The 24,278-nt window shown below is 41.2% G+C and overlaps 1 protein-coding gene across 2 annotated transcripts in view; it reads left to right on the forward strand.

Moving 5' to 3' along the window:
* LRCH1 (leucine rich repeats and calponin homology domain containing 1) overlaps positions 1–13,650 on the forward strand; it is a 285,816-nt gene extending 272,166 nt beyond the window's left edge. The window contains exon 19 of one of the 2 annotated variants that reach the window (XM_088478036.1): positions 12,758–13,650. In XM_088478036.1, the coding sequence (XP_088334162.1) occupies positions 12,758–12,871 (114 nt within the window). In that variant the 3' untranslated portion in view covers positions 12,872–13,650. Of the gene's footprint in view, positions 1–11,876 lie in introns of both variants that reach the window. The other variant, XM_088478089.1, reaches the window with a different exon arrangement.
* Positions 13,651–24,278: the final 10,628 nt, after the last annotated feature.

Raw genomic sequence — 24,278 nt, forward strand, 5'->3', positions numbered from 1 at the left:
TTATACATTACAGTTTTACCTGCACATGATGAGGGGATAAAGTTTTTGTTAAGCCATTAATAGAATCCCAAGGGGCATCAGGCTGTGTGAGCTGCGGATCAGGCTGGTTATTATCTGGTGTTATTGAAAACAAGTATTAGTATTTTTTCATCACGATTTGTGATTCTTTGGTCTTACACTGGATGCGTGCTACAAAACACTGTAATTATGCACTGGTGTATTAATATGATCCACCCAACACACTTCAAGGCTCAGGCTTACTCCCTGCTCTGGGAGACGCTTCTGCCAAGGCTAAACTAATGTGAAGAGAAGCATTGTGCCAAAGTGTAATAGGCCAACCTCCTGCACTGTTAGAATCACAGACACCCATTTCATTGAATCAAACTTTTATGTTTTCCCATGAACTAGCTCCCTCTCGGGAAACTAGAGATTAGTGCTGTACAGGGCTATTTTTTCTGGAAAAATAGGTTTAGGAACTGTGGGTGGAGCTACAGAAAAAAAATTAGATACATATATATATATATATATATATATATATATATATATATATATAGAAGTGGAATTGGGAAAAGGCATGCGCCTAATAGTGTAGTATTTAAAACAAGAAAGCACGTGCTCAAAAATAAAATGTGCGTACCAAATAATAAAACTTTAAAGCTTATCTGTGATTCCTTCACTGGGGTTCCATATGGTGAAGTGTGTGTGGTCCTCCAACAGGTCAGGAAAACCTTAACAGGGGAGGCTCAAACAGAAGAAAACTTGAACATCTGCATGTAATACTCTGATATCTCTTCTCTAGGATCCCATGCAGGCCCTCATAATCCGCACACGGGTGGATAGGGTTAGCCTCAAACAAGCAAAGAATGACCCTTATCACAAGTGAGCTTTTTCACAAACAAAGGGGTCTTTTAATCACATTTACAGGGATACAGAGTATAACAGGGGTTAACAAAAACATAAAAGTTAGAAATGGTAAAATGCTTATCTGCAATATATTCAGCAGAGTGGAGAGGTACTGGAGCAAGGTCCCAATGCGTTTCGTCCTCTTAGACTTCCTCAGGGGTGCTGGTACTACTCTTGGGGTGCCCTTTTTATACTGTATATGGCAATATGTTAATTAGCGCTGTTTTCGGCTGATTTCCGTTCTGCGCATGCGCATACCCCCGCGGCCATCTTGTATGACGTCATCAATGACGTTCACTGACTCCCATAGTGCCGCGCGGTCAGTAGTGCGCATGCGCAGATCGCGGCAGTTAATAGACAAGGTCTGCCGCGATCGCGCCACCTGTTAGCTGTGGCTGGGTGCACAAACTAGTGCAAACGCTTTAGTACAGTGTTCACCAGTTGTAAACAACAGACCATAGCGCTAGAGTAATATACAAGCGGCGGCGGCGGCCATCTTTTTGGATTCCTATCAGTGGCGGCTATCTTTTTGGATTCCTACATAGGAAAAAGAACGAGTGGCCATTTTGTTGGTGGTATGGGGCCCATGGTGTGACAAAAAACGGCCATTTTGTTCGAGTTATATTAAATACAAACAAATGTCTTATGAATAATCATTCTATACTGAACAAAAGACATATTAATACACTGTTTGTGTGACAGTTATATACAATAGTCATTTTGTGACATGAAGAGCAGATTATAAAAATAAGATGTCTCACATATGGTATATTTTAGTAAAAACGTCTCTCAAAAGGGCCTTTAAAATAAAAGTTATCTTATGGAAAATACATTTTGGCCCAGGACCTTACATCGATAATGAGATGTTCAGGTTCTTGCTGAAAATAGAGTAAGAAAGCACTCTGCAAAAGTATGAACCACACATCCAAAGTTCACCACTTACAGCTTTAAAGCCCCCCCCATTCATTAAATTGAACATGGCCTCTTTTCTCCTCCGATATCACTCAGTATAGGCTTGTTTATGCCATAGATGAATCATGATGGCGAGGCGACACTGGGTAAAACGTACCTAGAAATGTGTTTCACTTTCTCCTTTAAAGAGCAACTGGGAAAGGAAAAATACAACCCAACAAAAGTATAGAGGAAGAGACCCTTCTCTGCCAGCTCTGAGCTGGGGAACAAGCAAAGTGCTCTTGTGGAGTGGAATGACCATCTATCGAGCAGTAAGGGATGCCCGTGATCATATCTTAGTGACTGGCATTTTTATTTCATTTGCATAATCTAATTTTGCAATGTGAAAAAATATACTTTAGACATTGCTCTACAAAACTAGATACACCAGTGCCATTGGGCCGAGCCTAGTGCCCTTACTGTGCCCAAGGACTCCCTTCAGCCAGTGACTCATCAGCAAGCGCTGCCATCTGGCAAATCTTTGGTGCAGCTCAGACATTTAATATTTTGTTAATGATGTCCAGTGACAATGTTGTTAATAAGGGTACATATACCTAGGGCCTGATTCAGAGTTGTGCGCATTCCACAGCCACTCTGACTTTGTATGCAGCGGCTGTGCAAGTAAATGGTAATGCCACAGAAAGGCGTCTAGTGGTTAAAGACGCCTACTGGCAGCATCGCAGATCCGAGGGCTGCGTCCAAAGACGCAGCATTGGTCATCTGAGTAACCCTCAAATATAGCACAAATATGCCATGGCTGGTGTTTGTACACAGCTGTGGTCAGTGAAGCTGCATTGCTAGACACAGACACTGGTCTCCAGGAGCACAGAGAGGGGGGGAGCGGGTACTAATTACCCGAGCTTGTTGGAGGGGACCGGAGGTGGCCCGGATCAGACGTCGACCCCCCTCCCTCTTACCTATCAGCAGCCCAGCACACCCTGCGTTGTGCCCGGAGTGCTGTCGGGCTACTGCGCAGTCCCGCTGACTGCACATGTGCGGCCGCCATTGCTGGGGGAAGGTCCTATGGAACCCTCTCTCAGTAAGTTTTGCGATGTGTAGCCCATTGGCGTTAGCTGCGGGGGCCAATATCCGGAATGTATCGAATTACGGATGTTGGTAAATCTGGCAGCATCACATCCCCTAAAGAAACTTTGGGGACTGCGCTGCCTGTGGGAATGGAGGGATCGCAGCAGGTATCAGAGATATATGCTATGGTCTCTCCTTCATACATGGGGGTGATACTAAATATTTGGTGTAACCCCCCGAAAACGGGTGTTTCCAGGGCATAATTCGCAAGTATTTAATGATAAATGGATCTTAGAGCACATGCACAGTGCGGCATCTGAGCGTGCGCGGATATCGCACCATCGGAGATGTACATAAACCCAGGGGTGTATCTAGGGGTCCGAGTGCCCCTGGCAAAGTAAGGGACTGGCGCCCCCCCATATTTGAAATAGGTAAGGCGCACGTGCCGAAACCCCATATCTATATTTATAATAACTTTACCTGCCCATTAATAACAGAACAGAAAAACCCTCTCACCTCGCAGCCCCCATCACAGCCCCTCGTACCATAGCCCCTCACTGCATAGCGTTCCTCAGCACAGCCTCCCTCACTACACAGCCCATACATTTATACACACACACATGAGCACACACTCACAGCACACATACACACATGAGCACACACTCACAGCACACATACACACATGAGCACACACTCACAGCACACATACACACATGAGCACACACTCACAGCACACACACACGAGCACACACTCACAGCACACATACACACACACGAGCACACTTACAGCAGACATACACACACACACACGAGCACACTTACTCACAGCACACACACACATAAGCACACTTACAGCACACACACACACATAAGCACTTACTCACAGCACACACACACACACGAGCACACTTACAGCACACACACATGAGCACACTTACTCACAGCACACATACACACACATGAGCACACACTCACAGCACACATACACACACGAGCACACTTACTCACAGCACACATACACACACATGAGCACACTTACTCACAGCACACACACACACACATAAGCACACTTACAGCACACACACACATAAGCACACTTACAGCACACATACACACACAAGCACACTTACAGCACACATACACACACATAAGCACTTACTCACAGCACACACACACACGAGCACACACACACGAGCACACTTACTCACATCACACATACATACATATACACAAATAAACACAAACATGATTACACACAGCACACACACATGAAAGCAAGCATACTTACAAAACCAGGGCTGAGGAAGGAGGAGGAGGGTCGCTGCCGGGGTCCAGCGGAGCTGCTGCTGCTACTCAGCAAGCTTAGGTGCTCCCACCTCGGCCAAATCAGAGCTCTCTATCTGAAGAGTGACAGCTCCGCCGCACCCGGTGCATGGCTGCATTCAGAGACGGAGACAGGGCCATCTCCATCTCTATGAAACAAATTTAGTCCGTCAGGGGGGGAATTGAGTACGCGTGCGCATATTCAGCCTCCTCACCTCTCCCCGCCAGCCACAGTAAACTTACCTGCCGGCTCCTGCACAGCGGGGGACTGGCAGCGGCGTGTTGGCGGCGGCAGCATCGCCATCATTAGTGTGGACTCACTGGAGCTGATGGGCGGGCCGGCACTTGCTGCCCGCCCAAACGTCGCGGCCATCCTAACGGGTCCTTGGCGCAGCGCAATATGGGAATTGACTGGGAGAGGAGTCATGACATCTCTCCCAGTCCCAAGAGACCCTACAGGAGGCGGGGGAAAGACTGCTTTGCGTCGTAATAACAAAGCACTCAAGGGGGCTCTCCATGTGACTGGGCACTGATTGAGTTCGCTACCTTCTGGCCGTGGGTGGCACTGCCGGGAGGCGCTCCCCCGTTGGCTGGCACCCCTGGCAAGTGCCATCCTGGCCATAGGGTAGATACACCCCTGCATAAACCATCAGGTTTGCGTGCATTTCTGAAAAAGGCACATTTTACCCTATGCAGTTCCTCCTCCTGTCACAGCACACACGGTGGGCACAGAACCACTTACAAATAGAACGTGTTCATATTACAGTCTGCCTTCAAATTAATTACTTGGAGATAGGAAGGGACTGAAATGGGCATTTTTATATCGTAACCAGCACTTCTGCTCAGTGGAACACAGCATAGCAGGCTAGTCAATGATTTTAAGAGGACCACTCTGAAAACTTTGGGACATTTTTTTGGGGGTGGGGGGAAGGGGTTTGGGGGGGAATGGGGTTGCTGTGGCGAACTGAGTTTTAATATAAGTATACACAAAGTTTGAAATATATTACACAAACACCATCAGAGTCACACACACAGCCACAGACAAGGCCAGAGGGTGGACTTTAAAGTTTGATTTTTTTTTTCCCCCCCACTTATTACGTGCATATGTAGTTTGTGGAGATCTCTTTTAAGAGCGGAGTGTAGGGGGTATATTTACTAAAGTGTGGGTTTATAGCTATTATCTTCTACCCTCTCGTTTTGTGGTGGTAATATAGATTTGGGGTTTTTTTATACTCTTTTTTTTTTTTTTTTTTCCAATTAGAAAAAAACTTGAAAGTAGAATTTTAATAAATAGTAACAGTATGCTTCTATGTACATTCCCATGTACAGAACTTGTTCTAGAAGTCATGTCTTACCATGTGCATTATATCACTTCTAAGTTCTAATACCTTTCACCAACAAAACTTGTGAACAGATGGAGCAAAGGTCTCAGAAAATCCCAAACGTTATTCAGAATTGGGAGACTACATATACAAAACTACAATCCTAGGAAAAACTATATACCCTAAAGAAACACATTCTCACGCTCCCTGCAATTTATATGTATGAGCATCACAGACACCATATAGGAGATGACAGCTGTTCCTACAGTACACATCATGCTGTTTTTCTATAACAGTTTACTAGTTAAATTATAATATTGCTAGTAGCAAAACACATAAGATGCTATTACATTAGTTTATATTCTAGAGCCAATTTACACAATTTTATTTTACTACAGACAACACTAATTAAGTTCCTTTATTTAGACATAAAAGTAAGAGTATACTTCTGTAAGAACTAGTTGCACCAACTTCAGTTAATCACAAGCTACTTGCAGAACATACTGGGGTACGCATGTTAGTGTCTACAAGACCCGCAGAACAGTATAACAATCTAGCAAAGAAAACAGGAAGAGGCCCACATGGGCTATACAGACCTCTGTTATACCCATCCCTTGTGTCTAACATTGTGCAGTAAATTGCAGGCAAGGACCTATTGTTATGCAGGTTCCTACAGCCTACAGGTGCATCCTTGTATTTGTATTGATGATTTAGACACAAAAGTGTTCTAGTCAGCGCTGGAGAGAAAAATAATTGTAACATGGGGCCTGATTCAGAGCCGTTCGCTATTTGCGGTCGTTCGTTCAAAAACAAGGGGTGGCTATTCAAATGATCCGTTCGCAAATTGCAGTCTGTTCCCACCTCTAAGTCTGAACGAGCGAGCAAAACGTACGCTCGTTTATTTGATAAAAACGCCCCCTGGCCGCACGCACCATACGTCATGTCCGCTATTTATTAGATTAATCGAGTACATCGTACAGCGTATGAACTGCTCGCTATTCTTGTGGTTGGTGTTTTCAACCGCTATTTTGCGAGCAGTTCTGAGTTAAAAAAAACCAAGTGACGTGGTCAATGACGCTGCTTTGTTAATTATGCACTCCCTTAAAACGCCCGTTTTGACCTTTAAGCACGCCTGCGTTCGGATCTCCACTCCCCGTTTTCAAGCACCTTCCCCTGTTACCACCCACATACGCCTCATTCTGTCACTCAAAATAGCAGGCCCTCGCTATATTGCGTACCAACGATTTTCGGCCGCACTGACTGGTTCGCGCATGCGTACTAAAAACCGTACGCATGCGCAGATGTGCGAACATCGCTCGGAACGAGCGTACTGCCGCTAGCGAGTGGCTCTGAATGAGGGCCATGGTTCTTTGTAGCTTTACTTAAGTCTATTGATGCGAGGTATATAATTACTAATAACCTTTATTATCTCTAACATGCAAAGTCTCACTTTATCTTTCTCTTACACATGAGCTAATTAGTAGACATCCATCAGTAAAGCAAGACGTGTGAAGTAATTAGCAATGTGCAATTGGTGACGATCATCTGTAGCAGCTAGCAGTCCATACTTACTATATGTACATCAAAGTGGATTATAAGGGAGTTAAAGTGAACTTGTGCTGACCTCTTTAAAACATCAAGTGAAGAATTATCTAGAGGACAATATAAAAGCACTTAGGGGCTATTGTCATGTACATTTCTATTCTCTCCGCAAAGTAGCACTTCTAATATGCTGCAGAATCAATCTCTTCCCTCCATATTGGAGCCTCTGACACATTACACAGTCTAAGAGAAAAATAACGAGAGATAGCTATAACAAGAACCAATTACCGGAACAATAACTTGTGTGATATAAGTTGTTAGTTTGTGTACTACTAAATCATAACATGTTAAGATTGACAGGTTTAATTAAAATCAGTATTTGGAATACAAATGTTAGTTCTGATATAAATGCAATCACAAAACTGTAATATCTATAGAAATGTGTTTTCCTGATGCGTCTATTTTAATACGTTGTTTTTATAAAAATGGTCAAACTACAGTCAGGTGCAAAAATATTGGGACATTGACATAATTTTCATATTTTGGCCTCTATTCACCACCATAATGGCTTTGAAATGAAACAAACAAGATGTGCTTTAACTGCAGACTTTCAGATTTAATTTGAGGGTAATTACATCCAAATCAGGTGAACGGTGTAGGAATTACAACGGTTTCTATATGTGCCTCCCACTTTTTAAGCGGCCAAAAGTAATGGGACTATCAACTCAAAAGCTATTTCATGGACAGGTGTGGGCTATTCCCTCGTTATTTCATTATCAATTAAGCAGGTAAAAGTTTTGGAGTTGATTCTAGGTGTGACATTTGCATTTGGAATCAGTTGCTGTCGACTCTCAATATGAGATCCAAAGAGCTGTCACTATCAGTGAAGCAAGCCATCATTAAGCTGAAAAATCAAAACAAACCCATCAGAGAGATAGCAAAAACATTAGGTGTGGCCAAATCAACTGTTTGGAACATTCTTAAAAAGAAAGAACGCACCGGAGAGCTCAGCAACACCAAAAGACCCGGAAGACCACGGAAAACAACTGTGGTGGATGACAGAAGAATTATTTCCCTGGTGAAGAAAAACCCCTTCACAGCAGTTGGCCAAAGCAAGAACACTCTCCAGGAGGTAGGTGTATATGTGTCAAAGTCAACAATCAAGAAAAGACTTCACAAGAGTGAATATAGAGGGTTCACCACAAGAAGTAAACCATTGGTGAGCCTCAAAAACAGGAAGACCAGATTAAAGTTTGCCAAACACCATCTAAAAAAGCCATTACATTTCTGGAACAACATCATATGGACAGATGAGACAAAGATCAACTTGTACCAGAGTGATGGGAATAGAAAAGTATGGAGAAGGAAAGGAACTGCTCATGATCCAAAACATACCACCTCATCAGTGAAGCATGGTGGTGGTAGTGGCATGGCGTGGGCATGTATGGCTGCCAATGGAACTGGTTCCCTTGTATTTATTGATGATGTGACTGCTGACAAAAGCAGCAGAATTAATTCTGAAGTGTTTCGGGCAATATTATATGATCATATTCAGTCAAATGCTTCAGAACTTATTGGACGGCGCTTCACAGTGCAGATGGACAATGATCCGAAGCATACTGTAAAAGCAACCAAAGAGTTTTTTAAGGCTAAAAAGTGGAATGTTATGCAATGGCCAAGTCAATCCCCTGACCTGAATCTGATTGAGCATGCATTTCACTTGATGAAGACAAAACTGAAGGGAAAATGCCCCAAGAACAAGCAGGAACTGAAGACATTTGCAGTAGAGGCCTGGCAGAGCATCACCAGGGATGAAACCCAGCATCTAGTGCTGTCTATGCGTTCCAGACTTCAGGCTGTAATTGCCTGCAAAGGATTTGCAACAAAGTATTAAAAAGTGAAAGTTAGATTTAGGATTGTTTAGTTTGTCCCATTACTTTTGGCCCCTTAAAAAGTGGGAGGCACATATAGAAACCATTGTAATTCCTACACCGTTCACCTGATTTGGATGTAATTACCCTCAAATTAAATCTGAAAGTCTGCAGTTAAAGCACATCTTGTTTGTTTCATTTCAAAGCCATTGAGGTGGTGAATAGAGGGCAAAATATGAAAATTCTGTAAATGTCCCAATATTTATGCACCTGACTGTATGGGAAACATTCACAGCAATTACATTTTAAACACAGTTTAGGAAGCCTATATGCTGATCAAGTAAAATTATATCATGTCCTCCTAATTTTCTACTGAATTTTACATATTTTAAATAGACTATGGGGTAAATTTACTAAAGTGAAAGTTTTTTGAAGTGGAGATGTTGCCCAGAGCAACCAGATTCTAGCTATTATCTTCTAGAAGGTGCTAGTTAAATGCTAAGTAGAATCTGGTTGCTATGAGCAACAACTCCATTTCTAAAAACTCTCACTTTAGTAAATATACCCCCATATGTTGTCCAGGGAGCAAATCCTTGTGGACTAAGCAGCCTCATTTCTTATTAGGGCAGACATAATTATAACTTTGATAACAAACATACCAAGTAAGGGAGAGTATGGAATTTATTTGTGCAGTTGACATGACAGTGAAGTGAATCGCGGGTGTGTTACCGGTGTCCGGGAGGTCATGACACTTGCATTAAATGCGGTTTTCAGAATATCAGAACATACCTGGATATGAGGAACATTGCAACTGGGTATGGGGTATTGGTTCCCATTTTCAAACCTATTGTGCATATTGTTAACGTTTTAGAAAATGCATTTGGTTTACCAGATGTAGGCCGGTCGTTCGCTATATATGTTGATACCAACTAAATGGATCATATGTAACAAAGAAAACTGGCAGTTTTTATTTTGCTGGACATCAGGGAAGGTACTTGTACATAAATGAGAAATATCTATTTAGTCAGGAAGGGATTCCCTCACCACTTCCGTGACATGGATGTTTACAGTAAGGCCTTACACAGGATACAACACTCCATCCTGCTGTTACAGACTGGCTGAATCATTCCCAAAAGAGTTATCTCATACCCATAGACACCTATTGCCACCACTGTCTATTAATAAGAGCAATAGGGCCCCAAAAAACAAAAATATACCCACTTATACACACACCATCCTCTTTGTTAACTAACACACCAGGGTAAACACCGCCAGTTAAAACATGCAAAGAGTTAATTCAGCCAAGCTTATAAGAAGCTTAGCATGGTCAAGCACTAGATCACTACATAAAATGCCTCATTACAGAAACAAGGATAGAACTTATATGCTCTTAGCCTTATTACATTCCATACAATAATGTAGATACTGTCTTTAAAAAAAAGATAATTACAGAAATATAACCCCCAATATAATGTGTATGCCAGGAACAAGGCTGAAATAGAAATGGATAGTATTTCATTTCATTACAGATGTGTCCTCATACACTATTGCTGCAGTCGTGCCAAACAGACCTTCACAGTGCTTCACCAGGTACCGTTTGACTCGGTTGCGCAGAGCTTCTTTTTTGACGAAAATGCATCTTAGTTGCAAATGGATGCAACAAACTGACTAACGAGACTGCACCGATTCATTTGATATATCTGTGTCCGACTGAGTTTGAATCTATATATGAAGTGCTAAATGCAGCAGCCACACCAAGGTACGCAGTGCTTGTATACATATTCAGGCGCACACAGATATACAAGTGTCACATATAAAATGAATCAGTGCAGTCTGGGGAAGTGGTTTGTCACATCCATTTGCAAAGTATTTTCAGGCAAAAAAGATGCTTGCCGCACAGGACCTGATGACACACACACACCAGGAGTCTCGCGCCCAGAGGTGTCGCGTGGAACCATGCTGCCCGGAGCATGCCTATGCTACAGCGCCCCCCCCCCCCCGGAACAATTACATAGCGGCCCGCAAACTCCTGTCACTTTAGACGGGAGATGCGGGCCGCGAAAACAATTGAATTACGCCCATAGTGTGAGGTCAAATTGTACAGTCCGGATGGCGCCTTCCAATCTTAACGGCGCCTGGAGCATGAGCTCCACTGGCTCCGCCCTCGTTACACCCCTGCTAGCGCCACATGGTGTATTAAGGCTAGGTGTAGGAGGACACATATGCAAGGCCTCTGGCTGACAAAGTATCATCTTATCCAAAGGGTATATAAACCTTATTTCCCTGGGTGGGAATGGAAGAGGGCACTGTACTGTAGATGCTAGGTTTTTTTTTTTCTTGTTTTGTTTTTTAAATCAAAGTGTTTAAAAAAAAAAAAAAAGTACAAAACCTTTTCCATTCTATAACTTTTTTGTGATACCTATCCAGAGACATACAGTAACTCCCCCATCCACCTCCTGCAACTTTTCATATCAAAAGCAACACATTTGTGGCAGTAAAAAGCTTCATTCTGAAAGACACGATTACTGTATATTCCCCAAATGTCCGTTAGTTAGAAATTACACTCTTGGTGCATTTATTATAGTTTAACATGAATTTTCCCATAAATTATTGAAATATGAAGAATTGTGTTTGAAGGTTCATATATTCTTTGATACTGTATAAAATGGCAAGATTTTATGTACAGTATTTACTCTTTCATTACATACTTGGGTAGGGGTGGGCAATAAGTGCCCCCAAGCCGTTTTAAAACTACACATCCCAGCATGCCCTGCCTGTTTTGTTATTTTGCCATGCTATAAGTGTTGAAAGGCATGCTGGGGTGTGTAGTTCAACAACAACTGGAAGGCGGCTTATTGCCCACACCTGTACCAGGTCAAAAAATTTACTTTTTAAAAGTTAATTTTTTTACTACCTATATTTTGAATATTAATTCTAGAATTGGACTTCTTGTCGCAACACTGTAAATATGTAACAATGAACCTCTGATTCTGGTGGACAGAATTAGTCAGAATATACTTCCATTGGTGGTTTACAGCATCTGAAACCCAAAGATAAGTATTGTCTAAGGTGTAGATTTACTATACCCGATGGATTTCAAAGGGCAAAAGTAATTAATGCTAAACAAAGCAGATTTAGCATTAATTACTATTACTGTTTGTCATAGCCAACGATGATAGACAGCTTTGATCAATATTTTTCAAACTGCGTAATAGTCATTTTATCCTCAAGTGATCTCGGGTCACACGTGTCCCATGTTTATGTTACAAAATAATGGTAATCCAGTGTGGGTGGGAATTTGAAAAATATGAGTGGAGGGTTTTACAGATCGGCACGCCCCTTGTGCCCTCTACACATTGAGACTGTCCTATATAAATGGGAACTGCTTGGAGGATTGCCTGATGTGCTATGTTAGATATACCCCAAGCTTGTGGCTGCTGCTTATACAATACTAGATAACCAACTGGAACTTGCCTTCTCTGACCATAGACAACTCAGATTAGAGGGAAATGTAGCAATTGTGCTATTGTGACTTAAGTCATCCTCATGCATGACAATTACTCCATAATAAACTGTGTGTTAAACAAGACTTGTGCCCTGTTCTCCAGTATTATTGAGCACTATGCCCAGAGTTACCCCAGATGCTCCAAGGAAGGCTTCCTGCAGCCCGAACAGCCAAAAAAGCCTGCTTGGAAAAGGGTGACAGTCTGCTCAGTGCTTCCTCTGTAACGCTGGAGGACCTGGTGATAAGCCGCCTGTACACTGTATGGAAGATGTCTGAGTAATAGTAATCAATTCTTCTTCTTTTTCTTTTTGCAGGAGAAACTTTGTTTACCACATCACATCCTAGAAGAAAAAGGCTTGGTGAAAGTGAGCATCACTGTTCAAGCACTGGTAGATGTAACCACAACCAAGCAGGCCTTATTTCTATGAAACTACTGTGTCCCAGTTCATCTGACTGCAGCACTATGCTTTCTAAAGGCAGTCTAAAGGGAATAATGTTGCCTCCATAAATGTCTCTGTTAAAGAGATGCTGAGCGAAACCATGATGGAAAGCAGCATTTCACATTCCACAAGGAGAAAGCAACAAGCAAAATTTGCACAGAATAGTTCATGTGTACATTACTGTACATTCTCATCCCTACTGCAACATCCATCATGGCCGCCAATACAGAAGGTTCATTTGCATAATTCACCAGAATGGCAGCAAAGTTACCTATACTGGTGGGTGGGGTTCTTGTGTTAGCCATGCCAGTTATTACAATTCTAACATTACCAGTGCCAGTCGTTCATGTTCAGGTGTTACCTATGCCAGTTAGAACAATGCTGGTGTTACCTATGCCAGTTATTAGAATTCTAACATTACCAGTGCCAGTCATTCATGTTCAGGTGTTACATATGCCAGTTATAACAATGCTGGTGTTACCTATGCCAGTTACAACAATGCTGGTGTTACCTATGCCAGTTAGAACAATGCTGGTGTTACCTATGCCAGTTAGAACAATGCTGGTGTTACCTATGCCAGTTATAAGAGGTCTGGAGCAGAATGTTTTTCCTGGGTCTAATGACTTCAGAAGTGAACTTATTGTAGGTCATGTTGCACTGTATTTATTTCTCTAGCACTATGTTCATTATTTCCAAACCCAGATTCAAATTGCTGCTTTTATTCTGAACATATTTGTGAATTACAGTTTTTTTTCCTTTGATGTAAATCGTGTTGCCATGTCCTATTATTCACTGGATTGTTTTATATTGGAATTCTAGGGTTTTTGAAAAAAACAGTTAGGATTTAATTCATGATTTTGAACTCACTGCATCCACTACAATATCTGTCCCACTCAGGTCTCTGACCCAAATATGTCATTATATTAGCTCCTTCAACTAAAGAAGAGGTGGACATAGCAGAGACAGGTTCGGTTTTTATAAAACATTTATTATTATTATTTCCTGCTTTAAAACATGCAAAATTTATTAAAGTGCACTTAACATGCTTCAGTAATTTCACTGGCTCCTAATTAATAAGTGACATTCTTATTAATATTGGCTCAGCCTCCAGTGTTTCTGTACAATAGGTGTACCTTCATAGATTTTTTTGGATCGAAGATATCAGAAAATTGGGCTGTCAAGGTTACCAACATGAATTTAACAAGCACATCGCAGCGCAGTAACCAATCAGCATTTGGCGTTGATCAGTCTGAGGCAAGGTAGACTAATGAAAGCATGGGCTTGGTTGTTGACAAGTTAACGTCTACCTAATGCTGGGTACACACTGGGCGATATATCAGGCGTTCGATCGAACAGCCACTATATCTATCGCGAGCGCGGTGGCGACCGTTTACCCCTGATATGTCTGTGAACGACATTCACAGACCTATTGTGTCCGATATATCTGTAGATATATCAGCGCATCTAGCTGTGTGCATGGGTGTCCGACTACCCGTACACTTGCTGCAAGGACTGACGTCACAGCTGGGAGGGCAAATTCAAATGGCCACCCAGCTGTGATGTCAGGACGACATGTCGGGCAGCTGAATGGTAAGTGTGTATACTTACCTGAATTGGTCAACGTGACGGCCAGTCGTCAAGTCAACCTAGTGTGTACCCAGCTTAATGTTAAAGAATATGGCTTTCTACTGGAAGACAAAGATTATTCACTAAACCTGTTTATTGGACATAGAACAAGAACATGTTCCAAAATAGGCTAAACTGTGCCTTTATCCTCAATTTTAATACTTCTGGAAAATGGCACTGTTATATTATATGATGAACAATATCAGTGCCCAGCCAAATGTTTAGTGTTGCAGTATGCCAGGAACAGCCAATTGTCATAGACAAACGTTACCATAGCATCACCTATATCTATGTATGACACCCATGATGTGTTATCCAATTATGTTAAAATAGAAGTTTTAAAAAGACAATTTATCTACCACCACCCCTACTTACCACTAAGTATTCTCTGCACAAATGTACATTCAAATGTTTCACTGACACCCTATAAGGCAGATGGAATATGGTTTGTGGTTTAACGGTCAAAGGTTTTACTTCATACAAAACTATTCCCATGGAGACTGTACCATTACAGCATAGAACCAGCAGTTACTGGTGCACAGAATGGATGCTTCCTATTTCATAGTATGGTGACAAAGATCATTTTTATTGAATAATAGTCTCCTGTTTTTAGATTACATGTTGAGTTTGTTTAATATACTGTATGTCCATATGGATCTCTCTTTTTTTTTTGTTACAAAGACGGATTATATGCTCTAAAGCAATCCGATGAGTTGGATTTAAGGCTTTAAACAGATTTTGCATTCAGTTATTACACAATCACCAGAAATAATTGTTCTTTATGTACATACCATGCTGTATATTACCCAATAGTGACTAAACTACAGATACTGATGTCATTCCGTTTTCCCAGAACTGAATATAGAATTAAGCTGGGTATACACTATACAATTTTCTGTCAGATATCTGTCCAATCTGGCTGGCTGAAATGAAAACCTGGTAATGTACGGGAGCAAATGTCAATTGATCATATGGTTTTAAACACTGAAAAAAGGACAAAAAACATTTTTTCAAATTGGTTAAATTTGTGTGTTATAACCAATTTGTCTGAACAACCATTTTTGTCTGTTTTCCAGTGTTTGTGAGCAAATGGACGATTGTCCCATACATTACCAGGTTTTCATTCCAACCAGCCAGATTGGACAGATATCTGACCTTGCACTTCATATAATGCAGTTGCAGTTCCTTATTGTGTGTTGTATTAGGTTTCCCTTAAATCATCACCATTTACAGTAGTGATATCACATTATTGTATAAAATGATCTAATCACTATGGGATAATGTATTATCATCTCTTTGCAGACCAGGGAATGGAAACCATGGGTGTACACAAAGATCACCTGACGTCTTAAACAAAGTAATAGTTTATTTATAAGAGTATTATTTATTAGGAATTGTATGCATCCTTTTGGGTGTAAAATGTAAATTAGGACCTGTCCTTTATTACTGCTTTTTTGTGGTCACGTTTCTTCTACTTTGTATATTTTTGTTTTGCTTACTTTCATTTGTTAGTGTTTTAGTTTTTATTATATTATCTAATTGATGAAATATGAGCTAGGGACAACCTTAATTGATATTTCAAGTGGCAGAATTTCATAAATTGTCAGAACATTTTAGAATTTATCTTTAACATTTTGTGTAATCATATTTATATTTTAACAGATTTGTATAGTTTTCTATTATATATCATATTATGTACACATGACATTGATATTCAGCTTTTCTTTGTCTGTCACGGTCTATCAATGAGTGTACATATATTGTGCTTGACTTTTTATATATAAAAACAGAGATCAGTAATCTCAATTCATATCAATCAGCTAATTAGGTAGGTTGAAATTATAAATCAATTAAAGTCATACTTACCTAGTCTCCCGGAACGGCCGGGAGCTCCCCAAAATTGGGTGGCACTCCCAGCCACCCGGAAAAGTGGGCATGTCTCCCGGACGCTACCCGCTTGCATACCCACGGTCCACCCTACAACCCTACACACCCGCACAGTGAGTAATCTCAGTATTGTGTAGCGGGGGCGTGGCGACGATGATGCAATTGCGCGGGCACACACTCTGCTCTGCCTCTAATACTGTGTCATGTCCACGCCATGCACCCTGCTGTGCGGACCTGGCTGCCCCCTCCCGGAGGGAGCATCCAGGGTGTGGCCAGGTATGTTTAAACTAAATACCTTTCAATTTATTTAGTAAATGTTGCTAAAGTTAGTTATTGTATGAAACGGGTGTATGAAACGGGTGTGGTATAGAAGATCGACATTGTCCAGAGAGACACTAAATTAATCAACAAAACAGAGACACATCCAGGACCAATCATATGTCACATGCTCTAGATTGCGGCTTCTGATTGGTCTTATTTATCACACACCTTCTGCCTGCTCAGTGCTTTTCCCAGCTGTATGTAGTAGATTCCAGATAGGGGGCAGGGACACTTAAATATTTTCCTAGGTGCTAATGCAGCGTTAAGATGTTGTTAAATACAAACATGATTATACAGAATTGTTTATTACTTTGCCTTGTATGTGTATATACTTGTTACCGATGTATTTTAAATGGAAATTTGGTCCAAGCACAATTTATCATTACAAAACAGAACTACATTGCATTCTCTTCACAGAATGACAGATAACCAATCATTCCAACAAGTGGCTATACGAGAGATACTTGATTTATTGGGGGGTTCTAGAAGAGCATTTTGGAACCAATGCAGTGCATCACAGTTATAGAGCACAATCTCACCTAGTTAGCATACCATAGCTGTGCAACCCAGACCTTTCACTAGGCCAATGTTGGCCATTGCATAATATTTTTTTCAGCTATAACCGGGTAGTATATTAAATAAATAGATTTTAAAACAATGAGAAATATTTATAACTCCAGGTTGGTTAATGTGTTGGAATAACTAAAGATCAGTGTAACTAAGTACTAGCAGTAGCCAATACAGAGAAATAACTCTATGCAACACCTCTACAGCTTCTGTACTACCTGCAAAGAAAGAGGTCGTTTTGCCCAAGTCTCCTATTAAAAAAATGTGCACACACACCCCATGTACATTATAGGTAAGTAATTAAGTAAGCAAGCATTTTAAGCCACACTCACCTTCTTGTCACTTCAACTATTCCAGTGCATGCATCAGAAAAAGGTAGAAATAAAAAAAGTAAAAAACATAAAAGTAATTAAAGCCACACTGTCATAGATCACATCAGTCTTACTAACCTGAAGCTTTCACCAGATAGAGCCCTGTATACAGGACCGGGAATTAAATTTCTCTCGTCACTTTAAAACGGAGAGAGTGGGGGGTCAACAAGGGGACCAATCAGAAACAGCAGTTTCAGATTGGTCCTTCAGATCACACACCTCTCCTCAGGTCCTGGTTTTCACAGGCGTTGATAAAAAACCACGGGACTCCGGGTAAAGCAGCTGTATGAGGGCACCATGCTAGAGGATTTAAAAAGTGATCCACCTTCCTGCAATGTCTAGTGTGTACCGACCTCGTTAGTGACGGGACCCGGCGGGGTGCCGGCATCAGCAAGTGAGTGCACACTTGCCGAGAGCGACAGCAGGGGTCATGCTGCATTCGGCAGCATGGCCCCCACTGATGATATCGCCCATCGGACCTGCATGCTGGTCCAACAGCGATGAGACGCGGGAGCGCGCATAGTCCGCGACATAGCCGGTACACACTGGCTGATGTGGATATGACCTAACTGGTTGAGATTTGAGGGTCTTCAATTAAATTTGTGCACATTAAATATAAATTGCTAAATAAGTACAGTTGGGTAAGTGCAACATCTAGTCAGTATATTTCCAAGTAATGTATCATTCATTATCCCCTCCTCTCCATTACTTATCTCATAGAATGGATTTATCACATTACTTCCCTTTTCAAGAAGCCTTTGAAAATGGCAACATGTCTAGACCAGTTATTGGATCTTTGTGGATGTTCAGGGGGCTGCATATCATTCCTCCATGTGGACAATACTGTTCACCATTTTAAACCTTCTGCTCCTGTTAGGATAACAAATTTTGGGCTTTAATCCCCATCTCTATTAGTGGAAGAGGACTACAAACCTCCACCCATTTTTTTTTCCAATGAAACAGATTGCACCCAGTGTTTGGATTATCTGGGTAATTAAGCAGTGTCCTGTTTATTAGTAAAAACAATTATCATTCTTATTTTCTACATTGTTAGTCTCACACACATCTAGTTGTCTGATACACTGTTGGAATTGGTATGTGAGCATTAGCCGGACTGACAAGTACATAGCAAGATACAGTTATGTCAGACACGTGCAGTAGGCACAGTTTTGGCATGATGGTATACTAAGGTTTGTTAAATGCGTATTTTACTATGTAATGTTTCATTTGACACCTTGCAGTGTAAATATGCATGTTTTTGTGTGACCCGTATAGAACATATATTACTGAGCACATCCTTGAAACATGATGTTGAAATACATTTGTTACAAATGGGTTTGGTATACAGTGAAAATGTTGACAGCATAATGTCCACCCGGGAATACAGACGCACTAAAGCATTATTTACTATGTTGTAAGTAACATTACTACCACGTCAGCATTCTCAGATCGCCATCACGCTGTTGACAGCGTGCCGACTAATTAACTCCCTCCCCCCCACAAACCAAGTTAGGCAAAGGACCACCATCAGTTTGGAAGACCAGGTCTAGAAAAATAAAAATGTATCAGCTGGAATTTACTACAAAGACCACGGAGAGTATTTTTTTAAGGAATTTAAAATGTAATGAAAGTATATGTTAGTTCGGACATAAATTCAGCCATCTATCACTATCTTAACTATTAGAAATGCAATTTATGTTGTGAATTACTACAGTACTTTCACTCTGATGTCACAGGTTATATTAATTACCCCCCATTGTAATTCCGCACACTATCACAGTGAAAAAGGAAATTTCTTCACAAATATGTATTACAGCTGAGAAAGCTTGTCATAGTATATTAACATGACACTTGGGTACAAATGATTTCTGAAAACAGAAGCCTGTAGCGCTCTTACAATGAAGGCAAAGGTCAATGAGTCCTTACTTAGTATGCTGCACTAACATAGGGCAATGTATTAAGTAAGACATTCATACCCAATAGTGACGGTCAGTGGGGCTTGTATGTCTGCAATGCTATGGGGTTCTCTGCATCAATATGAATGGGTGGGGTCAGAGATATGTGGCAGTACATTAATTGTTAGCCTTGCAACACCCACTCACAAACACCTCACCCCCTCCATCACATAGCTCTGTTAATTTAAAATGTCATTATTTTTATGGTTGTGACTCTTGGGAAACTGAAGTTCTCATTCATTCCACAACCAATGTGTTACTTTAATACTTGTACATTATTGGCTTTTATACAGTAGAACAGACAGATGGAATATTAGTGCTACAGTTGAACTAAGCGTATCATACAAGTACAATTTGCAAGCAGCTTGCTGCTCATTACAGTAAAGAATGTGATGGTTCTATAGTGTTCATTTTCATAAAGCTTGATATAGGTTATATGTATATGTGGGAAACCTGTACCGTACTGCTCACATCATCTTCTTCAAGATTTTAAATGTAGCCATTATCACAGTAGGGAAAAGGTCCTACATTTATAAGGAAAGTTATCTCAAGATGTTTTTCAACTTTTTAAATAATGAACTTATTTTTTTAAATTGGATAAATTCAGTACTAGAGCGGCTTGTAACGGTTTTGCGGTTTGGCATAACACTGCGCACATTGCACTGACGTTACAGGCCCTCTGTTTACATAAACACTTGTAGCAGGACTAGCCCTGATAACACAAGTAATTATAATAAAGGCTTATGTGCTTTTATCATCAAGGAAAGATGTACAACTCCCTTCCAAGTGTCTATCTTGTTACGGGATTGGAGTATATAATAATAAGTATTCTTGGCAGTTAAAAAATGGGTTGTTTTTAACAAACAAGTACAGCTTAGGAGCCACTAAACCTAAAATAAAGGTTGTGTTACATAAACAATTTATTAGCACCTGCAAAAGGACATCTTACCAGAAATAAAGACATTACAGCCTGGAAATATGACTGTTTCCTATAGAGAACTAAACCTCAGGAACCTGCATTCAGTCGAAATGTTGGTAACAGAGCAGAACAATATGCACAGAATACATAGATTAGGTACAATGTCATACACCTAAGCTATCACATTATGGTCTGTTTTATATATACACACAATTGAATGCTTTAAGAAATATTTTCATTTCAATGAACATTTTAATAGCCTCTTAAGCAAAAACTGTAAAGCACAATCTGGTTGGTAGCACTGGGTAACCACAGGGAACCAGTAACAGAGCACAGGATTTATGTATGTGGAAGATGGTGTGGGGGATGTATTGAGCAACGCATTAAAGGTAACTTTAGTTACAGAATCCCCTAGCTATATACTGTATGTAGCTGGGGATGCAGCCGGCTTCACAGCAAATATGTTCTAGATGAAAGGCTGCAATCTCTGCCGTGCGTCTGTGAGTATACAGCACCTGATTTAGAATGGCAAATGTTGGAGAAAGGGAAGATGAAAGGAACTATAATAATTATACTGAATAGTGAAGGTCATGAGCAAGTACTGCATAACTGCATGTATTCTGTATGCTGCTTAATTATGTACCTTCAATAAAGCTCTATTCTTTTTGCATTGCTTTGTGGCATTGACAAAACGTTAGTCACGAGTAATGTACAAAATATCATCATATTAAAGTGTATATATGGCATTAGCAAAATATGCATCTGCAGATGGACAAGTAAAACAGGGGCAGCTAACATTTGGTTTGCTATGGGCCATACACTATATACCAATGACTCCACCTTCAAGTAATGTTTCCTGGACAGTACAACGTTAGCCTAGGCCCAATGTACGTGTAGAGTGGAAATGCTGCTGGGACAGACTGAACAAACAATGAATCTAGGTGTTAGGCACATTGTGAATTATAGCAGAAGTTGAATGTAATGACAGAGAATTATGAAGGCTGTAATACAAAGGAAAAGTGCAGTTATTAAACAATATTTTTTTACACTGTATATAAGACAACAGCTTTGTAATGATTTTTTGTCAGATGCTACTTCTGAACAATAAAAAACATACTGTACGCTCATGTCATAAACTGTTGTGTACTTCAAGCTGTAATAATAAAGATTGCTATGAAAACATGTCTGCCAGTGGTGTCTTGCCAAGTAATCATGCCATAATTGCCAACATGTATCATTCCTCTTCCAGGAGACCTTGTAGTGAAGGTGCATGTGGCCAGAGGAGTAGCGTGGAACCATGGCGCCCGGAGAAAGTGCATGTTGTAGCTCAACTGTGCCAGTGGGGTATGGCCTGCGGGGGAATACTGAAATGAAGAGAAAAGCAGCAAACAGTGGCAGTATCATGCTGGGCATTGAGGTCCCATTGGAGGAATGGAATGCTTCGGTGATGCACTGTCTGACATTAAGGGGTAGCTCCTTTGGCACTGCTTTATTTATGTATAGCACCTAGGATCTGACTTGTATCTCCTTTGAATCATTGTTACTAGTCAATAGAGGAGATTGTATTATATTTTCTAATCATTTAACTTAAATTGACAGAGTACATGTGCTAGAGTGAGATTCCACAGGGTGCACAGCTTATTACTGCAATTACTGCCCCGAGGAGCTATCACTGGAGTGGGAACACCTATAGGAAGCTCCATTCTCAGCTATGCTCCTACTTCGCAAATATACATTGCACCTACATGTGAGTACTACTAATCATGTCATATGTCTTGCGCCATTATTTCAGGTCTCCTAATATAGTATTTTTTAAAAGACCTTTCAAATAACACTTTGTTCTCATGCCTAGGAACACCTCATTTCTTTAAATAGCAAAGCAGTGACTAATTTTAAACTCATACCTGCCAATAAGAAAAGGAGAGGAAAGGGGTGCTGACAGAAGCCAATAAGAAAGGAGAGGGGAGGGACAAAAGTTGATCAGAGAGGCGTGGTGACAGAAGCCAAAAAGAAAGGAGTGGATAGGGGCAAAGAGCCGATCCCATGGTAGATAGGGGAGGGAATTAAAGAGGTGAGAAGTGAATGTAATCAATCTGACATGAAAGGGGAGGTGACAGATGATCACAGAGGAGGGAGGGCCAGATGGGAGGTGACAGAAGATGATCACAGAGGAGGGAGGGCCAGATGGGAGGTGACAAATGATGATCACAGAGGAGGGAGGGCCAGATGGGAGGTGACAGAAGATGATCACAGAGGAGGGAGGGCCAGATGGGAGGTGACAGATGCTCACAGAGGATGGAGGGCCAGATGGGAGGTGACAGATGATCACAGAGGAGGGAGGGCTGGAGGGGAGACAATCTGGGCAGCTTGAGGGAGCATGAAATGTAGAAACGGATCTCAGATCTGTAACTTATTTAGGATATAGAGCAAACCGAGATAAAACTAACAGGCGGCCGTCATACTGTGCAGCGCCCCATGAATTCCGGAAACCTGAATGGCGCCCTCTGTCCATTTTGGTGCCCGGAGCTCATGCTCCACTGGAACCAACCTCACTACACCCCTGCATGTGGCCACTGTGGGGAGGGTCAAATCCTGCATATTTCACTAGGAAGTGGGTGGGACATGGGACCCTTCATTTATAAATGGTAATGGGTACTTACATTAGGGCTGGATTTGGAAAAAAAGACCTTTAACATAATGGCTGGCTATTCACTAAAAGATGTTCTCGCAAACAAGGACTTTCATTAATCTGTTAGGCCCAATCATATACGATTCCAAATAACAATGTAGTACCATAAATATTTAGTTTAGAACAGTGGTTCTCAGATTCGGTCCTCAGGACCCCACACAGGTCACATTTTCCAGTGCATCACTGGGAACTAGTGAGGATCCTGCGCGCCTGCTGGATCCAGCTTGATCCAATCAGTGCAGCGGCAGCAGGAGGAGCGGTCTCCAACGTGAGCTTCAGTCAGGTAAATTCTGCACAGGGGTGTGGGGGCTACTAGTGGGGGCACTGCCTAAGAGGCACTACTACAAGGGGTACTGCATAATGGGCAGTACTACAGGGGGCACTGTATAAGGGGCACTACTACTGGGGGCATTGAATAAGGGGAACTACTATAGTGGGCATTGCATAAGGGGCACTACTACAGGGGGGCATTGCAAAAGGGGCACTACTACTGGGGGCATTGCCTAAGGGGCACTGCATAATGGGCAGTACTACAGGGGGCACTACATAAAGGGCAGTACTACAGGTAATTAATTTGGCTTAGGGGTGCCTTAAAAAAATGGAGACCCTAAGAGTGCCTTGAACTGATAAAGTTTGGGAACCACTGCTCTAGTGGATTAATCCATGCATGATGGTAAATGTGGTTTTCTGGTACAATAAATGTCACTGCAAGCTGCACTCCCCACACAAGGACTACAATGCAAAAACAAATAGGTCATTGCACATCAGCTGATCTAAATTTATATATTTTTTATCTTAGATTTACCAATTTTTCAGCACTTTATATTAAGTGGGACATCAAAGGCTAACTGCAAATCTTGTATTTTACATTTTTATCTAAAGTAGTTTTTATTTTAGAAGGGTTTGAAAATCTAAAAATATACTCTTTTTGGCATTTCTGACTATTTAAAAACCTAATTCTCTCAAGTCAGGATTAAAATATTAATTTACCAAATGATTACAATTAAGGAAGTTAACATTTCAAGGATATTTTAGTTTTTAGTCCTCAATTCCCCTTCGC

Source organism: Taudactylus pleione, unplaced genomic scaffold, assembly GCF_031769625.1.
Source record: "Taudactylus pleione unplaced genomic scaffold, aTauple2 ptg000005l, whole genome shotgun sequence".
Classification (NCBI taxonomy): domain Eukaryota; kingdom Metazoa; phylum Chordata; class Amphibia; order Anura; family Myobatrachidae; genus Taudactylus; species Taudactylus pleione.